General features: G+C 47.8%; 1 protein-coding gene across 2 annotated transcripts in view; it reads left to right on the forward strand.

Annotated features, from left to right (window-relative positions):
- Window positions 1–10,002: 10,002 nt before the first annotated feature.
- Window positions 10,003–12,461, forward strand: part of PPP1R16B (protein phosphatase 1 regulatory subunit 16B) — a 72,718-nt gene continuing 70,259 nt past the window's right edge. For both annotated transcript variants that reach the window (XM_082670841.1, XM_082670842.1), the window contains exon 1: window positions 10,003–10,431. In XM_082670841.1, the coding sequence (XP_082526967.1) occupies window positions 10,182–10,431 (250 nt within the window). In that variant the 5' untranslated portion in view covers window positions 10,003–10,181. The remainder of the gene's footprint in view (window positions 10,432–12,461) is intronic.

Below are 12,461 nucleotides of genomic sequence, written 5' to 3' on the forward strand. Positions count from 1 at the left end.
TGGATTTTCTGAAATCTTGTGTTTCATGAGGAAGATCTTTTAAAGCACTTGTGGTTCTTTTAGAGTTTTTTCCTGGTTCCTTCTCCTTTAATATACGTAGACAATGGAATTAGACAGACATGGGTTCGGATCCCAGCTCCACCACTTACTGGCTGTGCAGTTAATTGGTACCCATTGTCTGCATTGCTCTAGCCCTTTGTCTCCTCATTCTTTCTTCCTCCAGGGTAGGACTTTCTCCTTTGAATCCAACGCTCTGTTTTTTATTGTTCTCGTTTCCTTGGAATTATTCTCCAAACCTCCATGAACAAAATACATGAAAAGCTTTTTAAAATTCCCATCCCAGCTACTTCCTACTTGGCTAAGAACACCCCTGGCTCAAGGGAAGGAGATAGCTCGCCAGGGATATCTTTGAGGTTTCTGAAGTGGAGAGAGGGGCTTCCGCAGACCACAGTCCCCTTCCTCCTTTATGTTGGTAATGCTGTGAAACCCAGGATGCCTAGGATGGATGAGAGAGTGATCCCTGGCTGATAGTGATTCCTGCCCCTCCCTCTTTAACCCCATCCAGTTACCAGCAGGACACTTACCTCCCTACTTTCCAGGGAGGGGTGGCAATTCCCACAGGGGCTGCCAACCTTTGCTTGATGTTGGCTCAGCATACTGCTTCCTAGAACCAGGATCCGGTCAATTTAAGGGGATGGAGTCATGGAGGACAGTTCTTCATTCTACCCCCTAGTGCAAGTTATTGGAGAAATTCTTCCTAGAACCTAAGATATTCTTGATTCCTGTCTACCACTGAGGCCACAGTGACTTTTGTTCTTGGTTGAATGATATATTGATATTGAGGGACCCTTCCACCCAATCTGATAACTTTCCAGATGTCTGTGTTTGAGACTAGAGGATTTTGAACAATGGGGCAAAGGCAAGTATTGAAATCCAAGTAGGCAAGCGTGACGGAGAACAGAGCTGCATGCTCAGTATGCGTGCAGCCAATTCCCACTCCTTTATCTGTGGCAGACATTACTAATCAATCACAGCCCTCATTCCTCCTGTTATCACATGTGGCCTCATAACCTCTGTCCTCAAAGTGCTCCAAGAAGCCACCACCAACCTAAGAGTTGGCACAACAGAGGAAAGCTCGTCCAGGGAGGTCATGCTGAGAGAGGGAGGCAGAGGTGGCAGAGGCCACTCCAGCCTTAGTCAGTGTGAATAGCCATCCCCTATTTAATCAATGTGTAAACCAGGAGGGCATTCTGTGGCCACACGTGGCCTCCTTCGGAAAATGATCCCTCTAGCTGCAAAGGGAGTTTTTATCTCTCTCTGCAAGGGAGGGGGTGGACCACACACCCCCAAGCCTGGAGAAGCAGTATGTGTAATTTGACTCCCGTTTCCCCGTGCTTAGCTATTACATAAGCTTCTTCAGAAGACTGGCTGGTTTAGCACCGTGACTGTGACTGACTAATGTGTTCGTAGACATCATGTCATCTTTGCATGTGCCCCATCCTTGGCACCTTTGTTCTGTCCCCTGCAGCCTCCTCCACAGTGGCATTCTTACCCAGAAGTAGGTGGGCCTCTCTGTGGGTTCAGTTTCATGGAGAGAAGCTCAGCATGGAAGATGGTTGTGTTCACGGGTTTTCCTTCACCCCTTCGAGCTGTGGCTTCCTTTGAAGTTTTCTCAGAGCTGAGTCTGAGACAGCTGCCTCACCTTCACAAGTAGAAATGAATCTAAAACATCGTCAGTCAATATCTACTTGCAATGGTTCTTCCACACTGTCTAGCCTGGTGGTTACCAAGTGCTGGGCTGCAAATACACACGATAGAGTCTTACTGCTAATACAGATGATCTGTCTGCCAGGTTGGGATTGGGGTTCACTGAGCCAGTCCCACCTCCAACCCAATATGGACCTTCTCTCTCTGCAGCCTCAAGAGTGACCATGGTGTTCCTGGTGGTGGGGACCTCAGCATCACACCATGGCTGGGCTTTGAATCACCAGTGTTAGACAGTTCTTCCTCATTCCAGGCTGATCCTACTTTTTTTTTTTTTTTTTCCCCCTGCGCCACGCAGCACGCAGGATCTTTAGTTCCCTGACCACGGATCGAACCCACGCCCTGTGCAGTGGAAGCATGGAGTCTTAACCACTTTCCTCCAGGAAAGTGCCAGGCTGATCCTACTTCTTCATTTTGCCTGTTTATGATCCCAACTCTGTCCTCTAGAGAACAAAGCTAATCCTTTCATTCATGGCTTTCATTAAGGCCTGGTCCTATTTTACCAAAATGGCCCAGCCAGTTCAGACAGAGGTCAGCTGGGCTATTATCTCAATGCTGGACATGATTCTTTTCCTGAGAGAACTCAAGGTGCTTTAGTTGCTTGATCGATCACTCTGTTCTTGTTTAACTTGTGGTTTTCGAGTCCTGCCACCCTCCCCTCTCCTCCATCCCTGCCCCCCACCCCCCAAGGTCTTGCCAAATTGGGTTATAGTAAGTGGGCTTCAGAGAACAGTGACAAATCAAGGCCAAGCCCAGGGCCACCACTCAGAGGTCTGGATGAAGGAGCACAGCTGGGAGAGGCAGAGCTAAGGAGCAGACCCTCAGGGACCCGAGTCCCACAACAGATTTAAAACCAGGGTGTCTGTCTAGGATGACTGTGCACGAAATCTAGAAGGTTCATCACAGCAGGGGTAGAACAGAAAGTCTACAAAATCCCATGAGAATGGAGTTGGTGGGGGGGGGACAAGGCTAATTTCTAATTCAGATTTTGGAGCACCAAGGGCCCCAGAAGTCTCTTTGTTCATGAGTAAAGCATCTTTATACTGGGGGGTGGGGAGTGAGCAGGAAAGGGGAAATGACGCTATTATTCAAAGGAACGTGCTGAGGGAGGGCAGAGGTGTGCATCCTTTAGGAGAGAAAGTGGGTCCCAAGTGAGCTCGGAGCAGGGAAAGCCGGTGCAGCGTTTTGTTTTGCTTTTTCCCTCGTGCGCAATGGTACAGGAAGCACGAGGCGCAAGCACTCACGGCCTTCCTCCAGGGTGCTGCCAAGGTTCGGTGGAGAAGAATAGCTGAAGAACGAGAAAAAAACTCTTAACGTTTTCTGTTAGCAGTGTGAACTTTGAGGCACTGTCTGACTCATGTTTTAAAGTCTCTTCAATTTGAATTCACCTTCCTTCGTGTTGTTTTTCTCAAGGCACTGGGCTCGAGTCCAAAGATGTGTCAACCAGCCGCTCCTCTGGGATGGAGGCGTCGCAAGGCCTGGGTCCCCTTCCCCCCATCTCAGGGGGCGGGGCTGCCGTGGAAACCTGGCTTTGGCCTTCCCACCCTTCTTCAAGGCGGGCCCTCAGCTTGGGCCTGGAGGGCCATAAGATGGCCATTCTAGGGGAAGTGGAGGTATCTGGTGACATGCCCCAGCAAGAGACCACTCATTCTGATTCAGGCAACGCCTCCTTCTGGGGCGCCCATTCCTGCATCCCTAAAAGTAGCATAAATGTCTGTTAGGGTACTTTTGGCTACAAGTAACAAAATCAATTCAACTGGCTTAAATAATAAAGGAGATAAAGTCCAGAGGTCCCTAAATTAAAGGACCCTGTTTCCCTCCTCTGACTCCCGAGTATTGGCGTTATCCAAAGGCCGGCTTCCAGCGGCAACTAGGGTTCATGCTTCCAATTAATGGGCAGTGGGAAGAGACAGCTTCTGATTGGTCCAGCTTAGGTCATGTGCCTCCCCCCAACCAATCACTCTGGCTGGGCTTAGGCCGTTGCTCGTGGACTCTGGCCAATCAGCACGGAGTGATACTGAGGGAACTACACAGACCATCACCAAGCTGTGTATTTCAATGGGCCCATGCCTTTCTTCTCAGAGACATATCATACTCCAAACAACACTCTTATATAATAGCCTTCTTTTCATTTTGGGGGAGGGGAGGGATTCTGTAGTGCACCCTGTCCAGCCCGCCTCCACCTTGTCCCCAAGCGCAGCCCCTGCTTCCCTACACTGCTTGTTTTTCCTTTTCTGCGGCAGCGAGGGTTAGTGGATACACCAACAGGAATCCGGTTCAGCTTCGTCAAACAGCAGTCAGAGGATGAATCAAGGCTTACCTCAACTGCCTGTTCCTGCCTCACTGAGGGTCAAGGGCGTTGGCCTCAGACTTGGGGCTGCCCAGAATCGGGCTACTTTGGTTCATCCACCCAGACCTGACACAGCCACTGGTTGGAAAAATTATCGAGTACCGTATTTTGTTTTCCCCTTGCTTCTGATTCCTGTTTTAAGAGCGCACACACTTCCTGGATAACCTCACCCCAACCTGGCCTCTGCGGACCCCTCCCCCACCCGCGTCTCTAGCCCAGCCATTCCATTATCTCGCGTCCCCACATCACGCCCAGTTCTCTTCAAGATGGTCCATCCGGATGCTCCCACAACACACTGGGCTCAGTATGTCTCCGTAGAGCTGGTTTTCCTCCAGTGAGGCCCTCCTTGGGGATCTCCTTTAAGAGTTCATGATGCCTGGAATTCTCTGGCGGTCCTGTGCTTAAGGCTGCAGCACGCTTCCGCTGCAGGGGGCATGGGTTCAATCCCTGGTGGGGGAACTAAGATCTCTCATGCCACGCGCAGCGGCCAATAAATAATAAATAAATAAAAACTCCCCTGCCCTTAAAAGAGAGAGAGAGAAAAAAAAGAGTTGATAATGCCATTGCTCTCCTGGGTTCTGGCAGTTTGGGCTGTGTCCCCATCACCAACCAGGGCTACCTCTGGAACTACGGACAGGGGCACCGGGTCTCACGAGGGAGCCAGTCCACAGCTCATAGGAGCCAGGACTTCTGTGAGCTGCCCCAGCACCCAGGCCAGTGCCCTGTCTTGAGGGCTGCCCAGCTGCTGTGTTACCAGCACCGATGGCAATTCTGTAATTAGACCAAGCAGGGTTTTCTTGGACGGGGGTGGGAGGAGGTGTGTGGGTCTATTGGGGGAAACTAGGTCACCTGAAAACCAACAGTCAAGAGGGAGCTGTCCTGGAGCCCCAGCTCCAGGGAACCCAGAGGGGCGAGCGGGGTGGGAGCTGGCAGAGAGAGCAAAGTCAGAGAAAATGTGCTCTGGCCCCCTTTTCTGGCCCTTGGGAGGCATTGTTCTCACCTTTCTCCAGGGGGCTGGGCAACTGCCCTTAATTCCTTTACCCAGGCAAACTGTCCAAGCCAGGGAAGGCACAGCAGTGAGTGCCTTCCATCTGCATGGGGCCCACCACCCTGAGGCCCAAGGAGGGCGCACTATACTGGGAGTCAGGCCCAGGGTTCAAGTTACTGCTCAGTCTCTGTATCCCGTGAGTATGTCCTCCACTCCCTTGTGCCTCTGTTTTGTCATCCATCCAATGGGTAGGGACTGTACCTGTCTTTACTCCGCTGTATACCTAGCTCTCAGTGCAGTCCTGGCCATGTGATAGACGCCCAATAAATATTTTACAGATGAAGTAATGAGCTCCTATGAGTGCTTCTTTTATAAGATTGTTGTCACTGAGGATAAGTGACCAGGACGGTTTCCCAAATGTCAATCACAATTTTTGCCAGCACAAAATACCATCAATATTTAATTTTTCTTTGCTACCACCTTGTAAGATTTCCACTGAAGTAGATTTATTTAAAAAGGAAATTTTATTTCACTACCATAAATAAACACTAACTGTGAAACCAAATCCACAGGGAAAAAAAAGTCATTGTTATTACATTCTGTCTTAGATACGATTTCTTGCCCAAGGCTATTAGCCTGAGGCCTGCTTTCTCTTTGTTTAGGAGGGAAATTGACACGATTATAAACATGGTTATAAAGATGTCTATTAGCCACGAACTATTAGCATTTTCTTCTGGAGACAATCTGATAGACTGAAAAAGAAATGAAAAGGAGGTAACTTGGTGTCTCTGATTCCATGTTATATTAAGTCTTGTCCTGAACTTTTGAAAATTCCCTGGGTATGGGTTCTCTTTCTACACTTAGGGAAACACCTGGCTGGGATGATAGCTGAGGAAGTTCTTGGAAAAGGATTAAGGGCTTTAACAGGGTGATTGATATGATTATTCTTATCTTCAGTCTTAGCATGTTTTTGGTACCTACCACTTAGTAGGTGATCAGTGAATACTTAATAATGAAGAAATGAGTAACCATCTGTGTACAGAATCTTAGGGCTGAAAGAAACTGTACAGAACACTTAGGCTGATCTGTCATCAGTAGAAATTGTATTCTCCGGTGAGTGACGGAGAACTTGCCACCTCCAGAGACAGCCACTGGACCACAAGCCCTTGTTCAATTGCTTGTTGGACAGCTCTGGAGGCCAGGTGCCTGTTTTGGTTTTGGTGCACACCACTGATCTTCTATGTCTTGGTCCTGTTCTGCATCCGGGAGACTCACAGACTATCTTCTCTTTCTTGTGCAGATTGGACTTGTGGATATTTGGAGACCGCTGTCTCATTCCGCCTAAGGCAGGGCTTGCAAACTGAAATGACCATAGGAGCTAGCAAGGGATGCCAATTAGTGAAGGAGGTCAGGTGGGAGTAATGGGGGGGGGGGTAGTGGGGACTATGGGAAATTAGATGGGCCCCATCTAAAGGGGACAGTCCTACTCCAGACCTGCTGATAATTGCCACGTGAGCCCAGTGTGGCCAGGTACTGAGATGTTCTAAGAAAAGCTGAAAATCTGATTTTGGATATAAAATCTTCAAGTTTTAAAAGTTAGCAATGAATGACAATACTGTAAATCATGGTGTGGGCCAAAAAGCAATCAAGCAAACACACAAACATGATGTGGACCACAGGGGACTTTCTGGTTGTCTGGCCTTGTACCACAGGTTGCTCACTGCTTCCCACAAGACTTCTGTTCCCATTGGGCTGGGCAGTCCCATCCACTTCCAGCCATGTTTGTGCGTGTTGGTTCCCAGAATTTCCTCCATGGTGTCCAGCACCTCTCCATGCCTTTGTACATTGCCAAGCTCCCATGTCTTCCCTCTTCACCTGGTGGACTACTCATCCTTGGAGATTCAACTCAGTTGCCTTCTACTCTGGAGAGCCTTTTCTGATAACCTTAGGCAGAAAAGGTCTTCCATTTTCTAGCTGTGTGATGTAGGGTAGTTTACTTAATCTCTCTGTGCCTCAGTTTTCTTATCTGTGAAATGGGGATGATAATAGTATCTATCTCATTAGGTCATCAGAAGGATTAGATTAGTTTACAGATAGATGACAGACAGGCAGACTTGGGTTTCCTAGAAGGCAGAGCTGATCCTCAATCCATCTCTGAACCAGGGCTCATCACAGGGCAGGTTTCACTGTTTGATTCCTTGAAGAAGTGGGGGAAAGTAAATATGTGGTCCACTAGCTCCCAGTGAGTTCTGACCATCATGATGATACAGCATGGTTGTGAATTCAACTCTTCTGAGCTCCTTACTTTTAAAAACGAATATCTACCTAAATGACTAAAAAACAGTGAGCACGCCAAATTCTGGCAGAGAAACTGGATCACTCACCCGTGGCTGGTGGGAATGAAAAAATGGTACAGCCACTTTGGAAAACAGTTTGACAATTTCTTATGAAACTTGTACTCTTGGGTATTTACTCCAGAGAATTGAAAACTTATGTTCACACAAAAACCTGTACATGAATGTATTAGCCCCAAACTAGAAACAACCCTGATGCTCTTCAATGAGTGAATGGATAAACAAACGGGGACACATCCATAAAGTGGGGGTACCACTCAGCAACCAAAGAGGAATGAACTACTGTTATGCAGAACAACTTGGATGAATCTCAAGGGATATTGAGTGAAAAAAGTCAATCCCAAAAGGTTACCCACTGTCTGATTCTTTTATATAACATTTTTGAAGTGACAAAATTCAAGAGATGGAGAACAGATTAGTGATTGACAAGGGCAAGGACAGGAGTGCATTGGGAGAGGAGGATGAGGGATCCTTGTGTGATGGAACTGTTTGTATCTTGACTCTGGTGGTGGATACACAAACCTACACTTGTGACAAAATTGCTTAAAACTAAACACACATACATACAAATGAGTACATATAAAACTGGGGACATCTGAATAGATTGATAGATTGTATCAATGTCAGGTTCTTGGTTTCGACACTGTACTGTAGTTTTGCAAGATGTTACCTTTGGGATAAACTAGGTAAAGTTTGCACGGGATCGTTCCACATTATTTGTTACAACTGTATGTAAATTTATAATTATCTCAAAATTAAAAGTTTAACTAATTGAAAAAGCATTGCAAGATACTCAGAACAAAACAAAAGGCAACCAAGGGCAGTTTGCTTGTTTCCTGCTGAGTCTTGCCATTGTCTTATGTTTATCCTTTTTTTAAAAATGAATTTATTTACTTATTTATTTTTGGCTGCGTTGGGTCTTCACTGCTGCACGGGGGCTACTCTTCGCTGCAGTGTGCGGGCTTCTCATTGCAGTGGCTTCTTTTGTTGTGGAGCTCGGGCTCTAGGCGCGAGGGCTTCAGTAGTTGTGGCGTGCGGGCTCAGTAGGTGTGGCGCATGGGCTTAGTTGCTCCGTGGCGTGTGGGATCTTCCTGGACCAGGGCTCGAACCCATGTCTCCTGCATTGGTAGGTGGATTCTTAACCACTGTGCCACCAGGGAAGTCCTGGCTTATGTTTATCCTTGAGATCTGGTCCGCTCAGACCCCAGGAGCCTTTGCCCTCTGAATATTGCCAAGCCCACCCCTTCCCCATTCCTCCTGTGTATGCTCCAGTCTCTTCAGGGAGAGACCTGAAGAACATTCTGAGCTCCTGAGGGTCCAGCTGAAGGCTGAATTCTGGTCTTTAGCCTCCTGAGGACCAGCAGCTCCAGAGTGAAGCAAGGAACCCAGGAGATTGACGATCACTTGCTGAAGCCCAGTGCTATGCTGATCCCCTTTATGATAGTGAGCATTTCCACAGCATATAAATGTAGACCTGTACCCAGCATCCTGCAATCTTCCACCAGCCTTGCCCCCATGGCTTCCCAGACGTGCTGCGTTTACGTGTCCCTGCTTTTCTTCCTCCAAGCTGTTTCTCTTTGCTATAACCTGTTTCTCTTTGGTATAACTTTTTTTCGTCAGCTCTTTCTTCCTTGAACATCCTGTAAATTCTGGGAGGTGGATACAAAATTTAACAGGTGGGAAAACAGGCTTAGAAAGGCTCAAGTTGTTCCAAGACCTTTTCCTTCTGCATCTGAGAGCCCATAGGGTCTGCGCTTACAGGAAGACGGCACCCACTTGGCTTCACACTGAACTTTTGTTGATCTCATGTCGCCCAAGAACTGATGAGAGCAAGAGGTGTGAATTTTTTTAAAAAAATCATCCAAAGAGGAAAACTTCAACTAAGGTTTTCTAGGTCCCAGTAGTTCAGCAGCTATTTGTGGGTCTTAGGACCCCTTTATACTCTTAAGATTAAGGTTCCCAATGAGCTTTCATTTATGTAGATTATATCTGTCAATATTAACCTATTTTGTAATTAATACTGAGACATTTAAAATATAATCCTCATTCCTTTAAAACTAACAATAAACCCCTTCTATGTTATAAAAATAAACCCGTATGTGTTATAACAATAGAACAACCTTATATGAAATTACAATATGACCACTCGAAAGCAAGGATTGTTATGTGACCGTGATGGAGGTGTTAGCTAACAGTGGTAATCATATTGCAGTATATCAAATCAACATGTTGTACACTTGAAACTTACACAATGTCATAGGTCATTTATATCTCAATTGAAAAAAAAAAAAAGGGGCTTCCCTGGTGGCACAGTGGTTGAGAGTCCGCCTGCCGATGCAGGGGACACGGGTTCGTGCCCCGGTCCGGGAAGATCCCACATGCCGCGGAGCGGCTGGGCCCGTGAGCTATAGGCCGTTGGGCCTGCACGTCCGGAGCCTGTGCTCTGCAACGGGAGAGGCCACAACAGTGAGAAGCCTGCGTACCACAAAAAAAAATAATAATAAATAAAAATAATAAAATAGGGGGAAAAAGCGTTTGGAACATGGGGCCGGGTGACATCATCAGATCGGAGTTTTGAGTCTGACAAGCATGTCCATGTGTGTCTCTCCCCTTCCCCGCCACAGGCTCCAGCATGCGGCCCCAGCCCCGCAGGAGCCCCCATGCTGCCCCGGCCCCCGGCGCGCTGTGCTAGCCTCCAGCCAGGGCGCGGGGAGGCGCGGAGGCCATGGCCACCCACGTGGACCTGCTAACCGAGCTGCAGCTGCTGGAGAAGGTGCCCACGTTGGAGCGGCTGCGCGCCGCCCAGAAGCGCCGGGCCCAGCAGCTGAAGAAGTGGGCGCAGTATGAGCAGGACCTGCAGCATCGCAAGCGCAAGCATGAACGGAAGCGCAGCACGGGCGGCCGGCGAAAGAAGGTGTCCTTCGAGGCCAGCGTGGCCCTGCTGGAGGCCTCGCTTAGGAACGACGCCGAGGAAGGTAGGTCACTCCTGGTCCTGGTTGGTGTATGGCTACCTGGACCTCCTGAATTCTGGGTTCTGTGCCAGTGGAGGGGAGGGCAGGGTGGGTCTGGGAAGGGCTCTGAAATCTGAGACTTCTTTTTGAAAACAAGAATACCAGCCTTTGGCTAATGAATACTCATTTTCCTTCCCTCCCACTAATATTGACTGTCAGCCTACATCTTGTGCATTACTATTCCAGATATGGTGGTGAGCCAGTTGGATTTGGTTTCTCTCCTCCAGGAGCTCAGTACTCAGAGGACTTTGCATTTCCTAAGCTCCTCCTCTGTACGGCAGAACTGTCTGCTGGTCCCCTTTATTCGGTCTTCACTTTAGAGGTAGATGGTTTAGACGGGTGGAGAACAGCATAGGCTCTGAGGTTAGATGACCCAGGTCTCAAGCTGGTTTTGCAAATTATCCCCTGGGTGACCCTGCCAAGTCTCTTCAGCTCCCTGTACCTTAGTTTCTGCCTCTGTAAAATGGGGATATTAATAGTATCCACCTCCAGGGCTTGCTGTGAACACCAAAATAGAGAATACCTGCAAGTCCTTGACGTGGTCCCTCCTACTGTGTAAGTGATTAGTATGTTTTAGTTTATTATATTGTTACTATATTTTATTTCATTATATTTATATACATTTATATAAAATTATACTTGTATAAAATTACATTTATTTAAAGAGTGTCCAGCAAGTCTAGAAACAGAGACGAATGTACACAATGTTGTCTAGGACATTTTCACTCTGTAAAACAGGTGGATAAATAAATATGAACACATATATGCATTCATATAATCTGTTTCCAGATTTTATGGATACCCTGTACTTGTTATATTTTATTTAGTTATTGTTATTATGTGTCTTATGATCCAGATATCATGATACCAAAGAGGCAGGTATAATAATACCCCTTTTAAGGGGGAAGGGTGAGCTGAGAGAGGCATGGACATATATACACTACCAAATGTAAGGTAGATAGCTAGTGGGAAGCAGCCGCATAGCACAGGGAGATCAGCTCGGTGCTTTGTGACTGCCTGGAGGGGTGGGATAGGGAGGGTGGGAGGGAGGGAGACACAAGAGGGAAGAGATATGGGAACATATGTATATGTATAACTGATTCACTTTGTTATAAAGCAGAAACTAACACACCATTGTAAAACAATTATACCCCAATAAAGATGTAAAAAAAATAAAAAAATAAAAAATAAAATAAAGTAAAAAAAAATAATACCCATTTTACAGATGGGGAAACTGAGACCCAGCAACGTTCAGAAACCTGACCAAGGGAGGAGAGCTGGAATCAGAACTCCCAGGATCCAGGCTTTTGTCCCTGGCTTCATGGCCTCGTGGGTTTGCTCCCCATTATAAGAGTGAACAGAGGATCGGTGATTTGGCCAAAGCCCTCTTCTCTGAGCATGCTCTGAGGGGTCACGCCTGTTCACTGTCCAGCTGAGATGTGTCCATGCATCCCGTGTTCCCCTCAGCAGGCTCTGGTCCCTCCCTGTATATGAATCCCTTCTGCCTGTCTTTGGAGGGACCTAGCCATGTTTCCTGGGTCCCTCTGGCCTCCTGTCTCCACCCCCCCACCCCCACCCAGACACTTGGTGCTAAAGCAGCCAATAAAAGAACTGAGGGGTGGAGGCATTTACCACTCCAAAGAGTATTAGGGTTTACAAGAGTATTAGGGTCCTCAGGTTCTAGAACCCTCTGAGAAGCACACTTCCCTTTCTGCCCTGGTTACAGAGAGCTCTGGGAACTGAGTAGAGAGGCATTCCCGGAACCACTCGGCTGCAAAAAGCGCAGCCAGAGCCTCGGGTGAGCAGCCCCTGTGAGAGAGGCGTGAAATCTCAGGCTCCAGGGACGTGGCCCTGCGAGGCTACTTCCCACGTGTCATTTGCCGGGTGACGCGTCGGGTCCCTCCCACTCAGTGGGTGGCACGTCATGACGTCTGATTTTGTCGTGGGCGGCGCTGCATCAGCCCTCCTTTCACACTCATCTTCCACCCCCTTCT

Source organism: Grampus griseus, assembly GCF_964374135.1.
Source record: "Grampus griseus genome assembly, chromosome: 14".
Classification (NCBI taxonomy): Eukaryota; Metazoa; Chordata; class Mammalia; order Artiodactyla; family Delphinidae; genus Grampus; species Grampus griseus.